This window comes from Eptatretus burgeri, chromosome 7 (assembly GCF_056783735.1).
Source record: "Eptatretus burgeri isolate ZD-2024b chromosome 7, Ebu_testis_v1, whole genome shotgun sequence".
In the NCBI taxonomy this organism is placed as follows: Eukaryota; Metazoa; Chordata; class Myxini; order Myxiniformes; family Myxinidae; genus Eptatretus; species Eptatretus burgeri.
In genome coordinates this window covers 89,779,605-89,804,578 of record NC_140967.1, presented here as the reverse complement: position 1 = coordinate 89,804,578, position 24,974 = coordinate 89,779,605, and the positions used below count along the sequence as shown (strand labels likewise).

General features: G+C 41.8%; 1 protein-coding gene and 1 pseudogene across 2 annotated transcripts; one reads left to right on the top strand and one right to left on the bottom strand.

Moving 5' to 3' along the window:
* Window positions 1-24,598, bottom strand: PCK2 (phosphoenolpyruvate carboxykinase 2, mitochondrial). Of its 2 annotated transcripts, XM_085889517.1 has the most exons (11): window positions 24,358-24,598; window positions 21,904-22,051; window positions 17,855-17,937; window positions 13,186-13,361; window positions 12,742-12,945; window positions 10,059-10,243; window positions 9,662-9,824; window positions 9,113-9,331; window positions 8,830-8,967; window positions 6,953-7,048; window positions 1-4,317 (listed from the first exon to the last, which is right to left on the bottom strand). In XM_085889517.1, the coding sequence occupies exons 1-11, from the start codon at window positions 24,378-24,380 to the stop codon at window positions 3,866-3,868; spliced, it is 1,887 nt and encodes a 628-aa protein (XP_085745643.1). In that variant the 5' UTR covers window positions 24,381-24,598; the 3' UTR covers window positions 1-3,865. The 2 variants fall into 2 exon arrangements, with proteins under 2 accessions (XP_085745643.1, XP_085745644.1); XM_085889518.1 differs by lacking the exons at window positions 17,855-17,937; window positions 24,358-24,598 and having other exon boundaries at window positions 21,904-22,042.
* On the top strand, window positions 6,437-6,577 carry LOC147023759 (signal recognition particle RNA; annotated as a pseudogene).
* Window positions 24,599-24,974: the final 376 nt, after the last annotated feature.

Genomic DNA, 24,974 nt, shown 5'->3' with positions numbered 1-24,974 from the left:
TATATATATATATATATATATATATATATATATATATATATATATATATATATATATATATATATATTATTCCAGATCTGGAAACCATGTGCATTCAACATACAGATGTCCCAAAAGTCTGTTATGTCGTTAAGTATGTGTGTAGTTAGATCCCCTTCCTTTTGTCTTGTGGGAGAGTCAAAGGCATGCATTGCGATTTCTTTTAGTTAGGTTATTACATCTAACAACCATCCCATCTGCATGACCCCTCGGCCCATCACGATCCACCACCAACCAGCTGCCTTCTTGCACCCTGACGTGCCAAGGTAAGATCTCGCGGTTCCGGTTTCTCGGTTCCCACAAACGTTGTAACTCTTTCACGACGACCTTTGCACATTAATACTGTTGCTCGTCAAGTATGAACCCACGTGGAAGAGTGGCTGGGGTTTCCCGGCAGGGGCCAAGGCCCCACCCCGGAAGGGTGGGCCGTGGGACCCTGTCCAATCAAAGGCGGACAGCAAGGTGTGTTTCACCAAGGGCCCCTCCCCGTTGAGGGTGGTCGATAAATCCCCGAGCACTCTCTGAGAGCGGAGAGTTTTGATGGGTTTTTGCTGTCACGAAAGGGGTTTTTGCTGTTATGAAGGGGTGGTAACAGTGGTTGTTACGAGGGCTGTCACGAAGGTTGATCAGAAGGTCGTTGAGGTGGCGAAAGTGTCTCTGCTGGCCCTCCACAAGGAAGGAAAGAGTGACCCCGATCACCCTCTGTGGACCCCCGCCATTCACCACCCGAGCTCCGCCACGAACCTCGAGTCCCACACGTATGACTGGGGACCAAACCAGCGACCATTGTCAGGTGCCACAGCACGGAGTACCCCTTTTCTCCGACGGCCAGGTACCCATCCAAACTCTGACCCCCAGCTTGTCTCTCTCCTCCGCTGCGAGGGTCCAATAAAGAACTCTGGGTTTATTTTCATTTGTGTGTGTGTCTGCGTGTGGGCCCGTCTTTAAGTAGAACTGAATAAGTGTTTTTCGAACATTGTAAATACTTCTTGCATATTCGCGTCAAGTCTTGCTTTGTGTCTTCATTTACTGTAAATAAAACTTGTTAGAAATGTTCCCAGTCCATTTCCGTCCCTTCTTGCATTGGTCCCGCATGGTTCGGATCTGAGTTTAGCCTGGTTTTTATCCCCGATAATCCGTTCATTCCAGCTGGCACTGCTTTGGCAGTTTCCGTTTGGCTGCACTCGAACCGGAGTTGGTAGTCGGTAGTTGGAACTCTACCGCAGTCGGTAGAGTGACCCGGTTCGAGCAAGACGTGGCGAGGGCGTGGTTTCCCCAGTAGTCGAAATCGCGTAGTTAATTAGGTAAATTGGTTATAGACAAATAGACCCTATGCCACGCGGTTTTAATATTGGCGACCACGGTCGGTTCAGCGACCAACCGCGTCACGGAATTATCCGAGCGACGACCTACAATTCCGGAGTCTGGTGGAGACTACGTAGCTTTCCCCAGCTAGTGGTCGTTCTCGCCACTGACCCCCGGCCCGCAACAATATAATATATATGTATACAGGGTGTCCCAAAAGTCACCGAGGGATTTATAAATTAAACAACATTTCTGTTTTTTTTTAAACTTATAATTATTTTTATACCAAAAGAAAATTTACAAAATGGAGATAAATTTGCTTTATTTATGAAAAATGATGCAGCTTAGATGCCCTCAATTTTCGGCTTCGCAGAGACGGCTCCTTTGATAGCATTTTCCAGAACAGCGGACAATAACTCCGGCTGCAGCCTTTGAATTTCTGCACAGATGTTGTCCTTGAGCTGCTGAATTGTATGGAGCTTATTGATGTATACACGCTCCTTTAGGTAACCCGAAAGAGAATAATCGGGAGGCGTCAAATCAGGAGAACGTGATGGCCAAGAAATTTCTGAATTTCACGAAATTATTCGGTGTCCATGCTCATTGGGTGAGAATAATTGATCGATGAAATTTAAAATAAAATTCCACGATTTTGGTTCTTTGTTCAGTTGTGAATATTTCCATGGGTGATTTCCAAATGTTAATCTAAATTCTGAAAAGAAAAGAAAAGCAAATTATTTAAAAACAGAAATGTTATTTAAATTCTAAATCCCAAGGTGACTTTTGGGACACCCTGTATTTATTTATTTACATATATGACAGATAGAGAGATAGAGAGATAGATAGATAAACTGTGTTTATGAATCCAGTTCAAATTTGACACAGATTGTTGTAACTGATTGCACAAAGTCCCAAACTTGCATATAAATTGTAGCAAAGACAAAGGTCAATATTATTTATGTTTTTTTGTTTGTTTTTCATTTAAATTCATAACAGCATTAGTGCAAATATACCATCCCAACTGACTCCCGTATAAAAAATATTTAACTCGAAAATATCCCAACATGGAAAGACCATCCGCACCCGCTTTGACGACAACGATAACTAAAAAATATTTTTAAAGTGAAATTTATTAATTTGTCCTGTTCATATTCTCATATGCCTGATGTTGGCTTAGTGGGTAAGGTAGCTGGCTTGGGACCTTAGGGTCTTGAGTTTGAGCCCCTGTCGACTCGGTGGGTTGACTCAGCCTGTCATCCTTCTGAGGTCGGTGAAATGAGTACCAACTTACTGGGGTAATAACCATTTGGGGTAATCTGTGTTGGAGTGGTGACCTGTCCAGGACTGTTCTCCTTGCCAATGAAACTGCCTTGGCAACCCGATGTGCCTTCATGACATGAAAGGAATGGTATTGTATTATTATATTCTCATAATAAAGCTTTGTTGAAAATTTGATGACAAAAGCTCAAATGGTCAGAAAGTTATGGCCTGAACACACACAGACAAACTCACGTATATATTTAAATTTAACTTTACACGACAATAAAATCTAATCCGCATTGAAACAATCATACATCAAGAACCTTTAACGATAGTAAGACGAGTGCTTTGAAAGTGTATACCGGTGGGGTGTATGAGATCAAGGTTTCACACTATATTGCTGTGCATCTTCCGATGCATCATCAAATCGATGCACGTACACGTCCAAGACAGCAGGAGAATTAAACCCGTACCTTGTGCCGATAAACACATACCGAGAAATCTTAAACTGTGTCGCTGTAATTGCTCGAGGTAAAAAAAACAAACAAACATTAAAACCAATGTGCATAAAAGCAGAAAGATCTCTTCAAATAATAAACAAGAAATCCATAGATAAGAAGGAAACATGGAGGGTGAGTGCAATGCCAGAAAGAGGACAATAAAGTGTGCTGGAAGAGAAGACAAAGACGTGAAGATTTCAGCAGCCTTGCTCTTCAATAAGCTTCACTTCGGTATACTATATGAAACAATAGGTTTTAATCAACTGAAGGACGATGCATTTTCTCAACTGAATGTGGAGAGTGGTGCGCTAACCTCCATGGGAAAGGAGGTTGTGGGGGCGCAGCTGTGCCGCTGATGCAGGAATGTAGAGTTAGGACAGGAATTTGTAATTTGTTCAGGGTGCCGGCAATAGCTCGCCTACTCTTCATGAAGGACACCTTAGGATCTTTAATGTCCACTAACTAATGCCGGCAGACAGGACACAGAGTTCAACGTCCACCCGAGGTTCGAACATCCATTGATGCCTCACCCTGCCTATGAACACCAGGATGGCAGTTTACAGCTGGACCAAGATTTAAACCCAGGCTTGATAGCTCAGAAGCAAATGTGCATACCTCTAGGTTATCCTGCCAGGCCAACGTTCATTTGATTAAACCTATTCATCAATTTGTCTGCTGACGCAGACTGACCCAAGTGTTTGACAAAGTCTAATATCTTCTATAATTTGTAAAAGCCTATCTAAATCTGAGATGTGAAACACTTAAGGCAGCAGTGCCACCCTTTCCTCCAGCTGTTTGAGCTGCATCAACATCTCAGCTGGAAGATCGTTTCCAACTTGACCCTCAAGGAAGTCCCGAAGCTTTCTTACCTCACTCTCCCAGAAGCCTTTCTCGACCGAAAACAAGGCTTCCTCATCCACATCCCCAAGCCCCTGTATCTTAAGTGAGCCCGGTGATGGTACTAGTCCTATGGCAGTTTCCATGGCTTCGGCCTCGCCTTCAATCCTTCGGAAAATCCATTCCAGCACGCGGACATTTTGGCCGAAGCCCGGCCAGAGGAAGTGACCACTTGCATCCTTCCGGAACCAGTTCACGTGGTAGATCCTTGGTTGTTGCGAGTGCTTGTCCATAGACAGCCAATGTGCAAGATAATCTCCAAAGTTGTAACCAAAGAAAGGTCTCATCGCGAAGGGGTCATGCATGATCTGTTTGCCTGCACACACACAATGGGAAAAATCAGATGTTGGTTTGGATGTCCTCAAGCTAATTTTACCTCTCAAGTACATCATGGTTCAAAGTCTCATAAGATGTTTGAAACGAAGTCCCAAAAGTGTACTACAGCAACCATATTATGGATGTAGCTGATCGTCCAAAGCTTATGTCAGAAATATCACAATCACAATACGTAATGTTATTATCCCCACGCTTTTTGAAAAATAATGGGGGATATTTTAATTGGCTCCATCTGTCTGTCCATCCATCCTGCTATCTCCTCAAAGAGTTGTGCAGAAATTCACCAAACTTGGTAGTTATGATCACAACATGGCACGAAGGTGCAAGAGCAGCAGCATTTTGGCTCCAAAAAAAAAAGGGCAAACACAGAACCAAACGAGAAGGGCACGCGGTAGAGTGAATACCTCTGCCACACAATGCCTGATCCACGAGAACATATCGGGCTCAATATATTTTTGAAATATGCTATATATTGTTTTTGGCTCCATCTCTCAATGGTGAAGAATAACTTGAAGAATTAAATAATTCTCGAATCCGGATCCAGATTCGGATCTTCACCAAAATCTAATCAGTTTGTCCTTGTCACACACCCAACCTGTCCATCAAGTTTCATCCAAATCCATACACAATGTTTTGAGATATCCCACAGACAAACAGACAAACAAACAGACAGACGGGTGAAAACATTACCTCCTTCCACCTTCGGCGACGAAGGTAAAAATGCAATTACGGGCACATTTAAAAATATTTTTTAATGAAACTTTAAATATGCAATCAACATTGGGGGACGCATGAAATATGGAACGATTTTTTTTTTTTTTAGATTTGACCCCCGGTCATGCCCCAGGGGTGAGGACTTATGGTCACATGGGTCAAAATGGGGAGAAAAAATTAAACTCAAGATATGATATATTGGGTCATTCTTGGTGAAACCTTTTTACTATCATTCCACTTTGCTTTAAGTGGGAACCATGGGGATTTGCGATGGCACGCCATCGACTTCACTCGAGTCTAGTGATGTAAATATTGCAGTACACTGTATATAAGGCTATATTTGGCATTCCCCCGCACATTTTGATGTTTAATCCTATGGTCTAGCTAATTTTAAGCATGTCATCTACTAAAAGAAAAAAATTGTTTAACAGTTATACAAGATAAATTTGACTGGAAGTTATAAAAGGAGATAATGACGTCACAGGTGGTAAACATTAACCTCGAATCATTCGGTTTGTTTGTATTTTTTTATACGCCCGACCGATATATATATATATATATATATATATATATATATATATATATATATATATATATATATATATATATATATATATATATATATATATATATATATATATATATATAATATATGGGCGTATTATATGATACCAGTCGTCCATCGGTCCGTCCGTCCGTTCCGGTCCGTACTCTAACTCCCAAAGTTTTCAACTTTTAACGTTTCATATTTGGTACATAGGTACAGACTGTGGAGACGGTGTGTCGCGACATACGTTCGTCATCTAAAGTGGTTGCCATGGCAACCGGGATGCTGTTTTCCATGTAGTAGCACAATTCTGTATATACCTTCTTGTTTGGGCGTATATTGTGCTCACTTGCGCTCTTGTTTAGCATGTAACTACTTTTAACATTTAACATTCTTTGATCATGTGGGTTGGGAAGGATTACCCGATTAGTGAAAAATAAATAAATTAATAAAAGGTTTAAAGCAAACAGATCCGTTATGCGATATCTTCTGCAAAAATGGCCTCACGTTCCCTTGCAATGTAGTCTGACAACCATAACCATGAAAATAAAAGTAAATTTTCATATTCCCGTCAACATCCAATAGAACGCCATTTCATCGATAAGGAGCGATTACTTATGTACTATTAAAGGCTCTGCCGCTGTCATTGGATTGCTCAGGATGGATGAGTTCATCTCCTGGAATCCATGGCTCGTGGCCGACATTTCATCTTGACCATTGTGTGATGCCACGTGTTATATATGGAGAAATACATTAATTTTTATTATTTTATTCTTCTCCCGACGGGGAGCCATGAATAAAACCAAACATTTACTTCGGTTATTTACTATTAACAACAACCGGGCGTAGTGGCGTGCGCCTGTAATCCGGCTACTCGGAGGCTTGGGTTGGAGGATCGCTTGAGGACGGGTGCTCTGCACTGGGCCGCGCTATGAGAGGGTGTAGGGCAGCCCGGAATCATGGCGAAACCCAATCCATATCCCTGTGTCGTAAGAGGCGACCAGGGTTGCGTCAGGAAGGGCATCCGGCGTAAAACCTATGCCAAATCAGTATGCGGATCATAACGGATGATCCGCTGTGGCGACCCCTAACGGGAGCAGCCGAAAGACGAACAACAACAACAACAACAACATTTACTATTAACAACAGACAATTAACATTAACAACAACTATTAACATTGTTATTAATAAATTATTCAAACGATCGGTCACCTGGACACAACTCAAACGGTGTAGTTGGACTTGTAAGCAGAGATTTGTTGGCAATGCATCAAGGAAAACAGGTCACAAACAGCTGGTTGTCACAGAAGAGAGAGTATCATGTTAACAGCAGGTCATGGATTCGGACCCCTACCTTTGAACTCAGCAGCTGCAGTGGCTTCTGAGCGCATGGCAGCACCGATGAACACTCCATGTTTCCAGTTGAATGCCTCGTACACTAAAGGCACACCTGTGGCACGGAGGAAAAAAAGTGTGGTTTATAATCGCAATTGAAAGCTTTGTTTGTTTGGGTTTTTGTACAAAATGGAAGACAGAATTTTATGGCAAATTGAGGCTGAGATTAAACCTCCGATGGCCTCGTGGTTTAGCTCATTTATCTGGTGAAAATGGAAATTAAACGAACGTAAAGCGAGATCTTTAACCTCCATCTGGAGGGATGGAGCACTTTGTGACACAGCACCCAGCCCATGAAGCACCACGCCGACCGTTTAAGAGTCGAGTTGGGAATCCTATGGCCTGGATCTGCTTTTGACTTGCTGGGACAAAGAGATGTTTCATTTCCTCGGTCAATTTCCAGCAATGTGGATGGTGAATACAGGGAAATTCTGCATGATTAGAACATGTTCTTCTCGAATCATACCACCATCAAACTTCATGTTCCTTCCCTCCAGTTCATGACCCCTCTCTCCACTTCCACCCCTACCCAACCCCCTTCAAAGCTACATGTCCCCCCCCCCCCCATTCTGCATCCCTCCTCACTGCACGCTCTCAGTGCTTTCTACTCAGCACACCCCCTAATTGCTTCCCACTCTTGAGGAAGTTCAGTCTCTCAAACTCCTGGGTCTCACTATCACCCATAATCTTTCGAGGGCAAACCACATTTCAAAGTTTGGCCTCCGAAGACAGCCGTCAACTGGGCATCCTCCGTCATGCAAAGTCCTTCTTTGGCACACCTGAGCTCCTATCCACCGAGAAGACCTTCATCCGCAGCTCAATGGAGTACTGCTCTCAGTTTGGGGCTGGCTCTCCTGCCTCACATTTTGTTTGGCATGATGCCGTGGAAAAACAAGGTCTTCAAGAATCTCGCGCGATGAAGCCGAGTATGGTCCGATCACTTTCCCATCGTAGACAGTTCAGTGGTCTCTCTGTTTTCTACCCTCTCCTTTCTGGTCTCGCATCCCCTGCTCTTTCCATTCTTTGTCGAGAGCACGGTGAAGGATGATGATTCATCTGACCGTATCACATTTCTCTGCTGCTCGGTAGTCTATTGCCTGGGCTCTTTGCACCACTCAGCTCGATAACGTGCTTTGCCAGGTGTGATGAGCTGTTTGTGCACTGCAACCCGACTGTGGTATCCCTCTCTGTGGAGTTCTCAGCGGACTATTTATGATGAAACTGGCTGCTCATGCCTCAGTTTGAAATTACAGTCAATTGATCTGCAGTTGCTCGCCTGCTTTGCCTTGCACTTCAAATTAACGCACGGACATGACGATCCTGGAGTATTTGCTTCCGCCCGCTGTTGCCCTTTGCTGATGTTGTCTTTACCTCTGATTTCTATGCCGGCATCATCGAAGACATCCATGCTCATGTAACATCATCAAGTCGAGCTGTCTTTGTCACCGAAGCTCCAAACTAATGCGCCTCAACAATCACCACTCTTTCGAAGTCACTGTGATCTCTTCTTGTAGCCATGTGAGCCACAATTATGGGCAACCAGGCCTGTGCAGCATTTTTATACATGACCTTAAGCATGCTGGGATGTTATTTGCTTAATTAACACATGGGCCACGCCTGTGTTGAAGCCGTTGCTTTCGATATACTTGGTGTCCCTCATTTACCCAGGTGTTTCCATTTTTTTGTCCACTACCTGTATATACAGTGTATATATGTATAACGCACACTCAAAATATGTTTTTGTGGTTTGAAAAAAAAGCATTGCATTAACATTGACTGCAGTTAGCCATAAAAGTAACCTTTACGACCTCTCACTTGATGATACTATCCTCTCACCTTGCGGTCTACGACCACCAAATATAATAGCTTCAATAGGAACTCCCTGAGGGTCATTCCACGCAGGGTCCAGAATGGAGCATTGCTGTAGCGGAGTGCAGAAGCGCGAGTTTGGATGTGCACAAGGCTCCCCAGAACCTGCAAAAATTGGAGCAAGAACATTAAAAAAAAAAGCTTTAGCCCTCTTTGTACTCGACCATCTGCAGTTACCGACTGTCAACACCTCCCCATTTTTAACTGCTTGGGAGTATGAAGGTTTGGATAAAATGTCAAAACAACTCACTTGGTGTCCAAGGCTTGTCAAGCCATGACCTTATGGTCACTCCGTTTGCGGGCTTCTTCTCAATACCCTCCCAGTATACACCACCATCACTCGTCTGGCCAACGTTGGTAAAGATTGTGTTTCTCTGTATCATCTCCATTGCCACTGGGTTGGTCTTTGTGGATGTGCCCGGAGCAACACCAAAGAATCCAAACTCAGGGTTTATTGCACGAAGTTGTCCTGAAAATACAAGAAATGTTTATTCCACAATGAACTTCAAACTTTTCTGTACTGTGTATTTAACAACACTGTTCATGTCACATTTTATGATAAATGGAACCACAAACCACATGGTTATACAAAGGGTAGACCATACTGGCGGAGCATGTCTTGATGGGGGGGGGGAGGGGGGAGTTACCACCATACCTGCTGTCATACTGGATGAAGTCAGTGACATCGATTGCACTTGTTGAAAACAAACGTTTTATTGATGAGAAAATGCAAATCAAATGTTGCAAATCGTGGGTGAGAATGATGGTGATTGACGTTTTGTCGCTTGAACATGCTTACCCTGGTCATCAAATTTCATCCATGCGATGTCGTCGCCAACACACTCCACTTTCCAGCCAGGCAGTGCCGGAGTCATCATAGCCAGATTGGTCTTCCCACAGGCACTTGGGAATGCAGCCACCATGTACTTCTTGTCCCCCTGAGGGTTTGTGATCCCCAGAATCTGTTCAAAACAAAAACAAAATCTAGGATACTTATATTGCTGAAGAGTTAGACTTAGATATAATGATTTGTCGCTGAGATTAAACTTGGTTAAAAGTATTTATGTTTAGAGATCAGGCCAAAAGGACTCATGGTAAGCATGTCCTAAGCCCGCACAAAAGCTTGCTCGTTCATTCATTCATTTTGATTCCCTATAATCTGCGTGACCGAAGAGTTGGGAAGAAGAGTTGCTCACCAACATGTGTTCAGCCAGCCAGCCCTGCTCACGAGCCATGTGCGACGCAATGCGCAAAGCGAAGCATTTCTTGCCCAGAAGGGAGTTACCACCATACCCGCTGCCATACGAAAATATTTCACCGCTTTCAGGCAGCTGAGCGATAAGAGTGCGATCTGGGTCACATGGCCATGTGGCCCGTTGGTCTACGGGCAGAAGAGTTAAACAATGGTCAAGCTCGTGATACTCAATTGTGTAACCAACTGTATAGCCAATAACACAAGAAAACGAGGGAGACATTTGTACATGTGTTAACTGAAAGGACACTAGGGTAGAGCGTATACGTCCGCCAGGCTGATTAGTTTATGTCCTGTATCCCATTGATAGGCTGGATCTGGATTGGGACATGATCTAAAATTTAATCGACTTCTTCTTGTCACCTAACCAACTCACCCACCAAGTTTCCTCCGAATTCATCAACAACTTTTTGAGATATTGTGCTTTCTCTCGTTTTGGTCACATCTCCCAATGGTAAAGAATCACTTCAAAAACTCTCGGATCCGGATCCGGATTCAGATCTTCACCAAAGTCGAATTAATTCTTCCTTGTCATACACTCAACCCGTCCACAACTTCTTGAGATTTTGTGCTATGTATCGGTTTTGGCCCGATCTCTCAATGGTGAAGAATCACTTTTAAAATTCTAGTAGTCGGATCCGGATCTTCACCAAAATCGAATCAGTTACTCCTTGTCACATTCCCAAGCTCTCCACAAAATTTCGTCCAAATCCGTCAACAACTTTTTGAGATATATTGTTAACAAACAAACAGACAGACAGACAGACAGGGGTAAAAACACAAGCTCCAATCCGCCTGCGGTGGCGGAGGTAAAGATCAATGTGATTACATGGCATTGGTGAAAGAGCTGGTGGACATTGCTCATCATAACGAACGACGACATGCATACAATACATGTTTTAGAAACACTGTTGAGTGTAGAGGATGCTTTCTAAACCAAAATGTCAAATGTTTCCATTGTCTTCCATCGTTTCGTCTACTCCAGTGGGCCGATAGGATGGCCATGAGGCATGCACACTCGAAGCTGTCTAGCCTGGGTTCGAATCCAAAACCAGCTATAAACTGTCATCCCGGTGTTTCACAGGCAGGACGAGGCATCAATGTGTGTGCCATCCCTCGGATGGATGTTAATCTGGGCATCCCGTCTGCCAGCATTCGTTGATGGATGTTAATGATCCAATAATGTCCTTCACAAAGAGTGGGTGAGCTATTGCTGGCACCCTGAACAAACTACAAATTACTGTCCGAACCAGCAGAGGGCATTGCATCAGCGGCACAGCTGCGCCCTCAGCCAATGATGCTACCCCGCAGCCTTGTGCCGCATAACAACCAAGATATACCCCTACTGGTAGTTTAGACTACCTTACTCATAGTTTCGAGGGAAATACAAATGAAGTTCTCTCTTTCTCTATTAAAATTAACTATCAATAACATAAAGGTGTATTTATGCCAAATAGTGTGATTGCAGAATTAATTGCTCCCAAACCCATCTTTCCAGGGCAGTCCGGGGCTGGGATCAGGTGAGTAAACCCCCACTAAGTATATACCAATGGTGCAGGGACTGAGGTTTGTTAATGACGTATTAAAGGAGAGGAAGAGTCTACAGGTTACTTCACCCTCGGATATGTCCATGACCTTTGCCCATGCATTATTGGCTCATTATGACCACAAACTACCCTGTTGTGTTCGGTCACATATTGTCATATTGATGTACATGTGCCCAACAAAGGGCTACATTAGAATGAGAACATTTATTCCCCATAAATTAGACCCTTGATTTCGTGTTGGTTAAGAATAACAGGTTTGGATAACAATTTATGCAGCAAATTTCAGAACATATGCGGAACATCCAGACATAGTGTTGGCTCCAGAACTCAAAAAAGGCCGCAAAGTGGAGATTGTTTCTCCCCTTTTCACAAAGGTGGACAAATAGATCAGTTGGTGGTTTGTTTTACTTTTTTTTTTAATCTAAATTTTTTAATTGGTTTCGAAACATTTAAATTGGTTTTGAAAAACGATGGTTCTACTCGTACCCCAGAAATTTGTTTTTAAAATAAAATGAAACTAGAGGGCTGCGATTGGAGATTGTTGATGGTTCCCGGTATAGCCAACTCGTTATATTAGCCATTTGATAACACTTGAAATTCTGCCTAAAAAATTAAATAATGGGTAAATTAAATACTTAAATAATAGGAAATTTAAACAATGGAAAGGTGAAAAAAAAATTGAAAATTAAATAATTGGGGAAAAATTATAAAACGACAAAAATTGAAAATTAAATTATTGAAAATTAAAAAAAAATGGTATAATAAATCATTAAAAATGTAATAATAATTAAGTATTTGAAAAAAATTAATAATTGGGGGGAAAAAAAAAAAACATCGACACCACTACTGCTGCCCACCTGTAAGAAAATCAAAAAATTAAATAATCAATTAATGGAAAAATTATTCTTCAAAAAGCGGGACACCACGGACAAGAAGACTAAACACTTAATCATAATGTCTCCCTCTGGGAACCATAATAACAATTGCCTTTAACACCCAGAATATGGTTTGGTGAATGTAAACCACAACGGAAAAGTTATACGACTGCCCATCTGTAAGGAAATTGTATCAATAACTTACCTGCGCTTGAGCACGGTGCTCCCACAGAGTGCAGACAGCGTACAAAGTCATCATGCTGTAACGCTAGCAAGACCTCAGGACTCACACGAGTCATAATCCGCATGCTCACGGCCACGTAAGGGGAGTCAGTAAGTTCTACACCTAGCCGAGACAGCGGTGAGTTGATTGGGCCCATGCTGAAGGGTATGATGTACATGGTGCGACCTGCACAGCACACATTGTCATGATGACAATAACTGCACCAGTCAAATACAGATTATGGAATAAAAATGTGATCAACAATCGTAATAATAAGTGAAACAGGGAAGATAGAATGATCAGTCTTGTATTCAATGTGACCAGCACAGCAGTTGGCCCACCAATTACATAATGTACATATGACAAAGAAGCATCACAAGTGGCAAACTGTGAGATTTTAAAGTATACTTGTGACGACACACCCACCTTTCATACATCCAGGAAATCGATCAGCCTTGGCTTGTTCAAAGTCCTCTTCAGACATCCAGCGACCAAGAGTACCATTAACACCTCCCGCTACAGCATCCCTGCGATTCTTTGTCACCATCACAGTGCGGCCCTCAACACGTGCCACGTCCCTGGGGTCTGTCCGTGCTAGCCAGCTGGAAACGCAGAACAGATCTTGTAGTCAAGCCTGCCAAGACCCTTGAAAACAGTACTGATGGCATCGCTTGTTGATTTTTGGCCAATGGGTTCAAATGTAAGACCATACCATGGGGTCTCAGAATCATCCAGTGGCCAACCTGATTTTTGACCTTCAAGGTCAAATTTTCAAGGTCAAAGGTCAGATGGGTGCAAAAAAAAAATTTTCTCCCAAAAAATGTCCAGAATAATGTGTTCTATCATTTAAAAGCCTTAAAGAACCAAAAAAAACATAACAGTAATTTCAGTATTTTACCATTTATTGACTAAATTTATAGGAAAACATGAAGAAATCTGAACCAAAAACGTCGAATATCTCCATAATGGTTTAAATGACAGAAAACGCATGAATTGTCTTTCCAAACCAGTTTCAAATACCCTGATTCTGGTTGGTAAACTCCTTGATCATCAACATACACCCATTTTGCATTATTTGAGTATATTTTCAGATTTAGGTAAATCACAAAGCTAAATTCAGCTCGAATCTTCAATGTCGTAATATGTGGTTACATAAGCCAGTTTTCAGGATTTTAATAATTCTGAATCTCATTTAAAGCTGACGCGTTCGCTTAAAATGCTTGGGCAGCTTAGGCTTACCTTTGAAATTTCTCCGAATGAATACAGCCAAAACACAATTTATTCTCGTTTTTGAACATTTCTTACAAGAATAACTTACCGTACTACACCAACAGTTACCATGGTGAGTGAAATACCACACTAGTACTGGACTGAAATGGTATCTTTTAGCACGATGGAATGTCCGTCAATATTTCAAGGTCAGATGCAAGTAGCCTAAATCTGAAAATATACTCAAACAATGCAAAAATGGGTGTATGTTGATGATCAAGGAGTTTACCAACCAGAATCAGGGTATTTGAAACTGGTTTGTAAAGACTTTTCATGCGTTTTCTGTCATTTCAACCATTATGGAGATATTCGACGTTTTTGGTTCAGATTTCTTCATGTTTTCCTATAAATTTAGTCAATAAATGGTAAAATACTGAAATTACTGTGATGTTTTTTTTTGGTTCTTTAAGGCTTTTAAATGATAGGACACATTATTCTGGATATTTTTGGGGGAAAAAATTTTTTTGCACCCATTTGACCTTTGACCTTGAAAATTTGACCTTGAAGGTCAAAACTCGGGTTGACCACCGGATGATTCTGAGACACCATGGTATGGTCTTACATTTGAACCCATTGGCCAAAAATCAACAAGCGATGCCATCAAAACTTTTTTAAAGCATATTCTAGGGTCTTGGCAGGCTGACTATTGCTGGTACAAAGTGCATATTTAAAAGAGTGATCAGATCAGAAGAAAGAAAAAGTGGAAGAGGTTGATGGATGAGGAATAAAATGGAGTGCAAATATATCCTGAAGATGGTTGGTGCGAGTGGATGCGGTGGTTGGTATGGGTGTAGTGGGTGGATGTAGTGGTGTGGGTGTAACGAGTGGAGCCAATAAGTGCAGAAGAGTTTTCAGCAGAATAGACAGTGATAGGACAAGGGGACGTAAGCCTGAGAGTAAGGATGAGACGAGGTAGGACAGTGATGAGGCAAAGGTCATTCACTCAGAGAGTAGTTTAAGGATGGAATTGTCTCCCGAGAAAGCTCGAAACAGGAAAAAGAGCAGATAAGTTTATATTGTAATTAGACAGGTACAGGGAAGGGTATAGGACTTGAAGGTAACTTGCGTGTGGATGGGTGATAGTATGCATGTGTACAGTTGTGATTGTGATGTCTGTGAGAGGATCTAGTTCCTCATTGTCTGTGGGAGGGTCCACCTTCATCCCCTCCCCACCCCCACCCTCAACCAACGAGATCGAGTTTGCGACATGGAATGGATTTGTTTGGTCTGGTGTTAGTTGAAGCACAGGCATAATGAGCTGAATGGCCTCCTGTGTCATGTTCGCGGTTCTTTGTTACCTCCGCTACCGAAGGTGGATGGAGGTTGTGTTTTCACCCCTGCCTGTTTTTGAGCAGGATATCTCAAAAAGTTATGGACAGATTCAGCCAAAACTTGGTGGACAGGTTCGGTGTGTGACAAGGACAAATAGATTCGATTTTAGTGAAGATCCGGATACCGATGCTAGAATTTTTTTAAAGTGATTCTTCACCATCGAGAGATGGGGCCAATAACGATATACAAGCACGATATCTCAAAAAGTTATGGATGGATGATGACAACTTGGTGGGTGAGTCGGCGAGATGACAAGAACAAGCCGATTCGATTTGGGTTCAGGTCCGAATCCGGATCCGGCCTATCAATGAGATACAAAACGTAAACTGTTCAGCCTGGTGGAGGTTTGCGCTCCCCTGAGTGCCGTTCCAGTTATTTTTTGTTATTCTCTCATCACTCCCGTCCACAAGAAGTTGTGCAAAAACAGACCCTTCCAACTACAGGCCAGTGAGCTTGCTTCCAATTACATGCAAAGTCATGGAATCCATCATCGCTTCCAATATCAAATCTTTCCTGTTCTCGATCTCTGAGCATCAGTTTGGATGCCAGTCCGATCACAACTCTGGAGATGCTTCTGCTACTCTCTCGGCAATGGATGATGGTCCCCAATCTCAAGCAAGAGAATAGAGCCGTCTCCTTGGACACATCTTAGGCATTCACCACAGTCTCGCATCCTGCTTTGCTTGCCAATCTCTCTGCCTGGATTTTTGACTTGCTCTTCTGTCTCAGTCAACATGTTGTCACCAATGGAAGAATCTGCTCCCCCCCCCCCCCCAGTGAAGGCTGGAGTTACCCAAGACAATGTTTTTGGGCCCAAACTTGTTCCTTGTCTTTATTAAAGACCTCTCCAATGCTCTAGAAAACCCTCTCATCATTTTTGCACACAACTCCATGTTGCGTCATACAGTACCCCATTCGTCTGCTCGACGAACAGCAGCTACATCTCTCTTTCTCTGCTCATGTGGAAATGATTAGTCTCTGGTCTGATGAATGGAACATGTCCTTCCATCGTGGAAAATCCCAGTCTAACCCGATCACTCCAGAATGATCATCAAACAGACTCATCTATCCATTTCCTTGGACATCCACAAGAAGAGGTTCGGTCTCTTCTTGAACTTGTTGGCCTCACCATTAGCTGTGACCTTTTCTAGGCTGACCACACAGCAAAGCCGGCTTTCAAAGACTGGGCAACCTCCGCCAATCCAAGTTTTTCCTTGGAAAATGGGAGCTACTCACCATATACAAGGTCTTTGATAAATGTCGCTCAATGGAGTACTGTTCTCCACCATGGGTTGTCCTTCCAGCATCACATCAATCTCTCTTGGATCCTGTGGAACCTGAAGCTCTCAACATTGTTGGAATCGCCTGTGATGAGGCCGATTAAGCACAAGGTCTGTTGCCCTCACATCGCAGGCAGGTTGATGGTGTCTCTGTTTTCTATCATCTCACTCCAATGTTACTCCTTCTGATCCCTCAGTCCTCTGACCCTCCCTATCTACTCCAGGATGCACACGTTCTTCCAGTAACCCTCTCCTGGTTGAACTTCCAAAATCCACTGACTGCACATCTCCACTATTCCTCGCTTCCCCCATCTCTGGAACTGTCTTCCATCCGTCTCCCTCTTCCCTCCAGGACTTCAAGCAAGCATTGCACCACCATCTCTTACGCATGATCTTTATTACCCCCATGAACGTTTCCTAACCCAATCATTTTACTTGCTAGTTTCAGTGTTTCCTCCCCTCCTCCCTCTCCTCTTTTCCTGTTTGCTCATTCCCTTGATGTTTGTCACACTGTCAGTCCCACATTGCTCTTCCATGAGCCTCAGTCCTGCAAAGAAACCAGAGTTGGTGTCAAAGCCACCCAATGCTCGTCTGTTTATACATTTATCGTTTTTAAAAGACTAGTCTAATAATTAATATTTTTTATAAAGCATTGCAGTGAAGTATAATTTTAAATCAATATATGTATTTGTATATTGTAATCAGTAACAAGAGCGCAAGTGAGCACAATATACGCCCGAACAAGAAGGTATATACAGAATTGTGCTACTACATGGAAAACAGCATCCTGGTTGCCATGGCAACCACTTTAGATGACGAACGTATGTCACGACACACCGACTCCACAGTCTGTACCTATGTACCAAATATGAAACGTGAAAGTTGAAAACTTTGGGAGTTAGAGTGCGGACAGGAACGGACGGACGGACCGATGGACGGACAGACACACAGACAGACGACCGGTATCACATAATATGCCCCGATATATATATATATATATATATATATATATATATATATATATATATATATATATATATATCGGGCGTATAAAAAATAGTGTGGTAGATAAAAACATTAGAAAGGAAAAAATAACTTGCACCAAAAACTTTAACATTTTCACGCTCACGCTGACGCCGGGGGTATCGCTGTAGCTCTGTTGTTCGAACAGGCGAGCTAAAAAAAGAATCTAAAAAAAAAAAAACTTCACACACCAGTTGTTTAATTTGTTCAACCTTCCAATCTGCCCACGTGACTCAAGCAATGCCAGCAGAGTGGCCTGTTCATCATGTGAGCCCTGCACCAGCAAAGAGAGGATGCAAACATCACGTTCATCTCACAATGAGCAACCTCCATCATCCAACCTACTGCTTAACGTCAACATTCATGGTAACCTCGAGTTTATCTGTAAACAAAGAGCAAAAGAGCATGAAAGAAGTTTAGCAATTAATCAATACGTCAAGAACAGAGAGTGTATAAATGAGAAGATAATCATAATTAGGATGCAGCAAAAGAAGAAAGTCCACAATAGAAAAATGAACAAAGAAATGTCGCAATATACTACATATATATATATATATATATATATATATATATATATATATATATATATATATATATATATATATATACTGTATATACATATATATTTAAATATATGTATGCAGTGTCTGTGTTGTCACTGAACTACTCCCTCAAACTTTTGTGAAATCGTACCAAACTTCTCGTCTGCACCGACCCCTTCTGTGCGTATGTCATGGGGGGTTTTTTGTGAAATGTTTTGAAAAAAATAAAGTTGTCAACTTATATTACTTATAAAAAAAATGTATATCATAAATATTACAAATAAATTTGTACAAAAGAAATGTCTGTGTTATGATTGGTGTAAATCATGACAACATAGCAACTCACATACGTACAGTCATTGTCCTTGGTTAAAACAAGCCTGTGCCTCTGTGGCGACGTGTGGTGAGGTGAGCAAAGAAAGCACACAATAGATGGTCTCTTTCGCTAATCACAGAGCTCAGCGATTGGCTGTACGAACTGCCATTGAATGCAAACTAACTATGAAATACCATTAAGCCAAATTTCAAAAAAAAAAATGCCAGTTGATCATCCCCACTTGCTTTCTATTTTTGAAGCCACCTCCTTTTTTTTTTAGTTATTTCTTATTTTGTCAAACATCCCAGAAAAAGAAAAACATTTTACATTTAAGAATTAAAAAATAAAAATCGCACCCGGGTCCGAAAGAAGCTGTGCAGACTGCAGTGAAGTGACTGGACCGCTTAGAAAGTAGCCCATGGGGGACTGACCATTACTTCCTCAACAGGTGGGGTGACCTTACTGTCCTGATGCAAATAAACAATAACACACACACAAAAAAAACAAACTTAACAACAACAGAGAAGAAACGAACAAAACGCGGTGGATTCGAAACGTTTTTCTTCTGTCATTTTTTGATCGATGGAAAAATGAAGGACATATCGAATATTGAAGCGGTTTGCACCACTTAAAAAATCCATATGTTTGCGTACAACTCTTGCACCAATCTTTGATTCGATCATTTTCCCCATGTCAACACTGACTCTTTACAACTTCTCAATGAATCGATCATTTTCCCGATGTCGATAGCGAGTTATTAGAACTTCTACTGAGCCGCGGCGCCGAGAGCTGTACTGCCACCTTCCGTTTCCGTGCACGATATGCGAGCAATGCTGATCTGTGTAGGGGAGAGTGGGGCAAGATGATCCCTGGGGCAAGATGATCACCCCCCTCTCACCACTCCAAGAAAGCTCGCATTGGACAGTGGTGCCACTCAACGATAGATAGATCGGTTAACTACAATTCCACCGTGGAAGGCGCATGACGAGAAAAAACGTTGCGTTCTTTTTATCAGAAAAACATCATTTTCCTCCTGAAAAAGAAAATTTTCAATTTCTCAATGAATAAATGTTGTCGGAATGGTATCTGTATATAGGTAGATCTGTAGCTTATATACCCATATTGCGTGTATATTTTGCCAAGCTCATTGCTGTAATTTATGAATGCCAGACGATTTTGTAAAAATGGTCGCGGTGGGGCAGGATGATCACTTGGTTGTGGGGCAAATTGATCAGGTGATCAGATGACAATAATGATGTTATTGAAGGAGACTTTGTAATTACAAAAATAGATGGGAAAAAGCGCAATCAATTCTGTACATAGCGCGTGTAGAGGCAATCGACGACGATGGATATGAGGGAGTGTTTCTCCGCAAAGTACCTTCTCGTATGAACTTCGATCGACCTCGTTCATCGTGGACGAGACAGACTGTGGGACTTTTTCCAAGGAGGACATCGTTGAAAAAACTACCTCCACCCAAATTTTTAAAGGGAAGCCAGAGAAAATCAAAGCAACAGGTATTCAAAATTGATCTCAGTCAGTGGGAGTTGCGAATTTCGACATTAACACTGGAACACAAAGATAAATGACATGAAAATGGATGTTCGTATCCGGTTGTGTATGGGACAATGTTTTGGAAACATTATGTTGGTATCCTAGATGGATATATATGTATAAATGAAGAATTATTTTCCGTTCATTAAAATTCGAACACATCGATTATTTAGACTGTCCTCATGTTTCCTTTGAACCACGATCATCTTTCCCCATAGTGATGATCGACTTGCCCCAGGGGTGGGGCAAGTTGAGCATTTCGACCAAAAATTTTGAATTGCCTTTTATAGACATTCAATGATCTCCAATATTCTCGAAATTGGGCAGTTACTTGGGACGATAGATGGACTAACGAATGGCGATTGAATGGTGTTTGGCTGGCAAATCATCCGATGGAAAAACGGACAAAACCAAAAAAAGGGACCATCTTGCCCCCACTCTCCCCTACATGTCTGCATATCATGTAAGTTCCATCGCAGCCTACGCAGCAAAATTCAGTGCACGCTTCGGATGAAAATAATACAAAAATACTCCTCATTTCAAAACGAGCAAATTGCGCGATCAATGGAGAATGTCGACAAATTGCGTGAATGAAACAAATCATTTTCATGATTTATGCTTCATTTTTGAAGATGGTTTTCATGTGTTTACAAATTCGGACGGGAACTCAGAGTCCTGAAGCCATGCGACGCAAGAACAGTTCTTGATGGGTGACGCTCGCCATGTGATGATGTTTTCTCCCATCTTGAGTGTGGGTAAGTTGGACCAGGGCACGCTGATGAGTCCACACCCCACGTATGTGAATCTGTGTATTAAATGTTCACCGGAGGTCGATATAGAAAGATGGCATAGCCAATAATTTAAATACCCACAAAACGTGTCGTTTTTTTTTTTGCTATTCTGCCATATATTTATTTCCTCTGCCACCGAAGGTGAAGGAGGTTATGTTTTCACCCCTATTTGTTTGTGTACAGGATATCTCAAAAAGTTGTGAACGGATCCGGATGAAATTTTGTGCACATGTTCAGTGTGTGACAAGGGCGAACTGATTAGATTTTGGTGAAGATCCGGATTCGGATCCGACTACTAGAATTGTTTAAAGTGATTCTTCACCATTGAGAGATGGGGCCAAAAACGATACAGAGCTCAATATCTCAAAAAAAGTTGCAGATGGATGATGACAAAACTTGGTGTACGAGTTGGTTCGGTGACAAGAACAAGCCGATTCGATTTGGGTTCAAGTCCGAATCCAGATCCAGCCTATCGATGAGATACAAAACGTAAACTGTTCGGCCTGACAGAGGTTTCCAGACAATCAACTGTTGTTTTTAAAATTTGGCCTAATTTCACTTAACTACTACTTCCTTGATCAGCAACTGGAAAAAGTTTACTCCCTCAAAGTCATGGGCCACACCATCAACCCACTCACATTTTCTCATCACTCTCCTTATCTCAATCTCTCTATCTTTCTGGCTTTCTTTCTCTTTCTCTCAAACAAACACACACACACACTGTCTTGTGTCCAATTGTTTCCTCACTAACACTGTCAACATAGTTCGTCACCTTGTGCTTGTACAAGCCTAGACTTTGTATACGAGGCCGTGCACCTCAAGGAAAACCGATCACACATATATAATCTGATAACTCGTGCAGGGCAACAAAAGTTATTAAACTTGAGGGGAAATTATTTTTGCCCATTTTGTTTGTGCAACATGTCCTTTAACACAGCAGAATAGGTACAGCAAGACGAAGAGTACAACCGATGATGTTGTTTGACATGAAATCTTAGCCGATGACATCCGGATAACAAGTTCCAGTTCCTGCCCACCTCGCACAGGTGTAGTTTATCAGGGCGACACAGTTGAACTGCCTGCTTCACAAACTGTAGGACCGGTTCCGGCAGTTTTTCCAGTGTGGAGACATCGTCGGGGGTATGTACGCAGAAGGCATCACCATTCTGCTCGTGGATGCCATTCCTGCAATAGGCAGACCGATCCAATCACAATTTGTACATCCCAGTCCTGATAATGCAGTAATTTACCATCGGCGTGCTATGACAAACCATGAGGCTTGTTGATATGTACATACATGGTAATCTAGTTTATACGCATCCACCAACCCACGCCTTCATATTAAAAGAAGAGTTTTTCTTTGGCCAATTTATGGTGTATGTGTTTGAGTGTGTTTTTGTGTGCGTATTACGGTGATGTTTATTGAATTATAAATGATGATTGTCATGTATTATACATGGCCCAAATGAACGAGATGCTCACAATGCTGTAAAAGCTTTTTGAATTCTGAAATATTGCTTAGGATTCCTCGGAGTGCAGTTTTTGCTTTAATTTTAACGACTCATGTAAGGGTTTCATTAAGTTATTATGCAAGTTCAAACGATAGCGGTGTTTGGAACTCCGCCGCAGGTAGTATCGACATAAACTAGATACCTGCGATCAAAAAACGATTGCCAAGGTAAGTCTCCCCCAACCAGGGAAGGCTCACCTTGGCGATCGCCACGACTTACCATCGGCCCATGATCCAATGATGGCCATTTGTTTGTTTGTTTTTTTGGACCACCGTATATCCTCGATCTTTAGCATTTCGGGATGGAGTGTAAATTAAGAAAATGTGTCCCCATCTACAATGTATCCATAAAACTTACATCATGAAAATCTGAGGAAAATTACAGTATGGAATTCAACTTATGATCAAAAAAGTGTTTTTGGTTAATTAGGTCACAATCCGAAAAATGTAGGTCCAGGACACGAATCAAATATCAGGTACACAACTTCAGTGCAGGTTCACTATCAGGATGCAAGAACATCAAGGAAGACCAAGCAGTCTCTGAGATTCCGCATTGGCAAAAATTGAGTGATGACCAAAAAAAACGAATTTTTTTTTTCCAGACCTCCATTTGACCTTGACCTTTAACCCAGAGGGGTATGATGTAAATTAAGCATAAATGCGTCTTCCTCAAGTCCATCTCGAGTACATAGGGCAATTCCATTCCGATCGGACAAGCATCAGTCGAGTTATGGTGAAAAATATTGAAATGTCTATAACTAGGTCATGACCTTAATATTAGGTCAAAAAATTTCGCCCCCGCATACTTTGTATTCCCATTATTGATGCAAAATTTAATTCCAAAAGTCCCAGCCGGCTCCAAGATACAGCTCGGAAATTGATCCAGCTCTGAAATTGGGAGTGCAGGAACAATATCAGGTATATATATATATATATATATATATATATATATATATATATATATATATATATATATATATATATATATATATATATATTTGTAAATAGTGGTTTAGTACTCCTGGGGGGGGGGGGGGTCGAAGAAACTTTGTGGTACCATTCAAAATTTGGGTGCAAATTGTAGACATAAACCTGACAACAAGTATAAGGCTTCCCCTATGTATCCTTTCAATTATAATTCATGGACCAGTGTGTGTGTGTGTGTGTGTGTGTGTGTGTGTGTGTGTGTGTGTGTGTGTGTGTGTGTGTGTGTGTGTGTGTGTGTGTATGTGTGTGTGTGTCACTCTCCGCCTCCTATATTTCTGGGCCAATGACATCTACACTTTCGACATATGATCAGCATGACCCCATTGAATGTATAGGGGTGTTTTTTTTATCAATGCTGGTAGTCTTGGGGAGGTTTTCCAGTGCAGAGTTGTTTGGAATTACACAGCGAGAGGTGTTTTGGAGAGGTATTTTGAATGAGGATAAAAACATAACACCCCTGGCCGCTCCTGTATGTAGCGGGTGCTTCTAGTAATCAGAGAGTGCGCTCGTACTCTCTATGAAGGGATGGCATGGAAAATAAATGTTGGTCCCACTTGCTACGTACGAATCTAAAGTTGGAGTATCTTCTCAAAAAGGTCGCTTAGGCTACATATGAGAGTCTCCTGGTCTGTTCATCTGATTGTCTCGTCAGGGATCACTTTTCATTACTCCAGACCATAGCAAGAGCAAAAAACAACCAAGATCGGTCAAAACCCAAATATCTTCTTCTCGTTAATCATCATTATAATAGTAATCATCATCTTTAAGTAATCATGACCCATATATATATATATTTATAGATTTTTTTGTGACTATTCTGTTGAATGTGAAAGTTGAACACAAGTTTCAGCTGTAATGGCCACAAAGGATATCTATAAAACAGATAATGCAATGATTTATGATTTTTAAAATATCCACAAGATCGGTACTAAACGAACGTTTTCCCCACTTTTAAATCTCTTTTGAGATATTTGATGATCAGTCATGAGTTTACCTTTCATGACGAGACGCGTCCATGGTGTTGATGTTCTCGTGACGCACCTGTTTCCAAGGGATGAACAGGTAAGAAAGCCTGTGCTTGGGATCTGTTATATCAGGTGTCGGTGAAAAGCGCACACGCACCTGATTGGTGGGGCGGAAGGCGCGGTCGTGACGCACGACACGCACTGCCCACACACCTCTCGCCCAGGTCCCCTTGATGTTGACATCTCACGACATGACATGACGTGGACACGCACGAATCTCGAAGGTGGCCGACAAACCTGAAAATATGCAAAACATTTATCCAATATTCTCGGCCATCACTGATCTGGTAACCAGAGCGTCGTTCAAAATCCAGATCAGATTGAATCATTATTAACACTTACCTGTACTGGTGAAAACAATTGCGTCGAAACCCGAAAAACAGAGGCTATAACTGATCGAGGAACATTTATGTTTGTCCTTTGCCCCACATTGGGACGAGATTTAGTCACCTGGTAAACCAGTTTTGTGAAATATATAAATGAGTCACAGATCGGAAATGTGTTGCAAATTCAAACCTTGTGCGAGTCAGACAAAAGAAAACTTTTTAAATGATACCTGCTGCTTCCTTGCAAGATGCTCAGTATT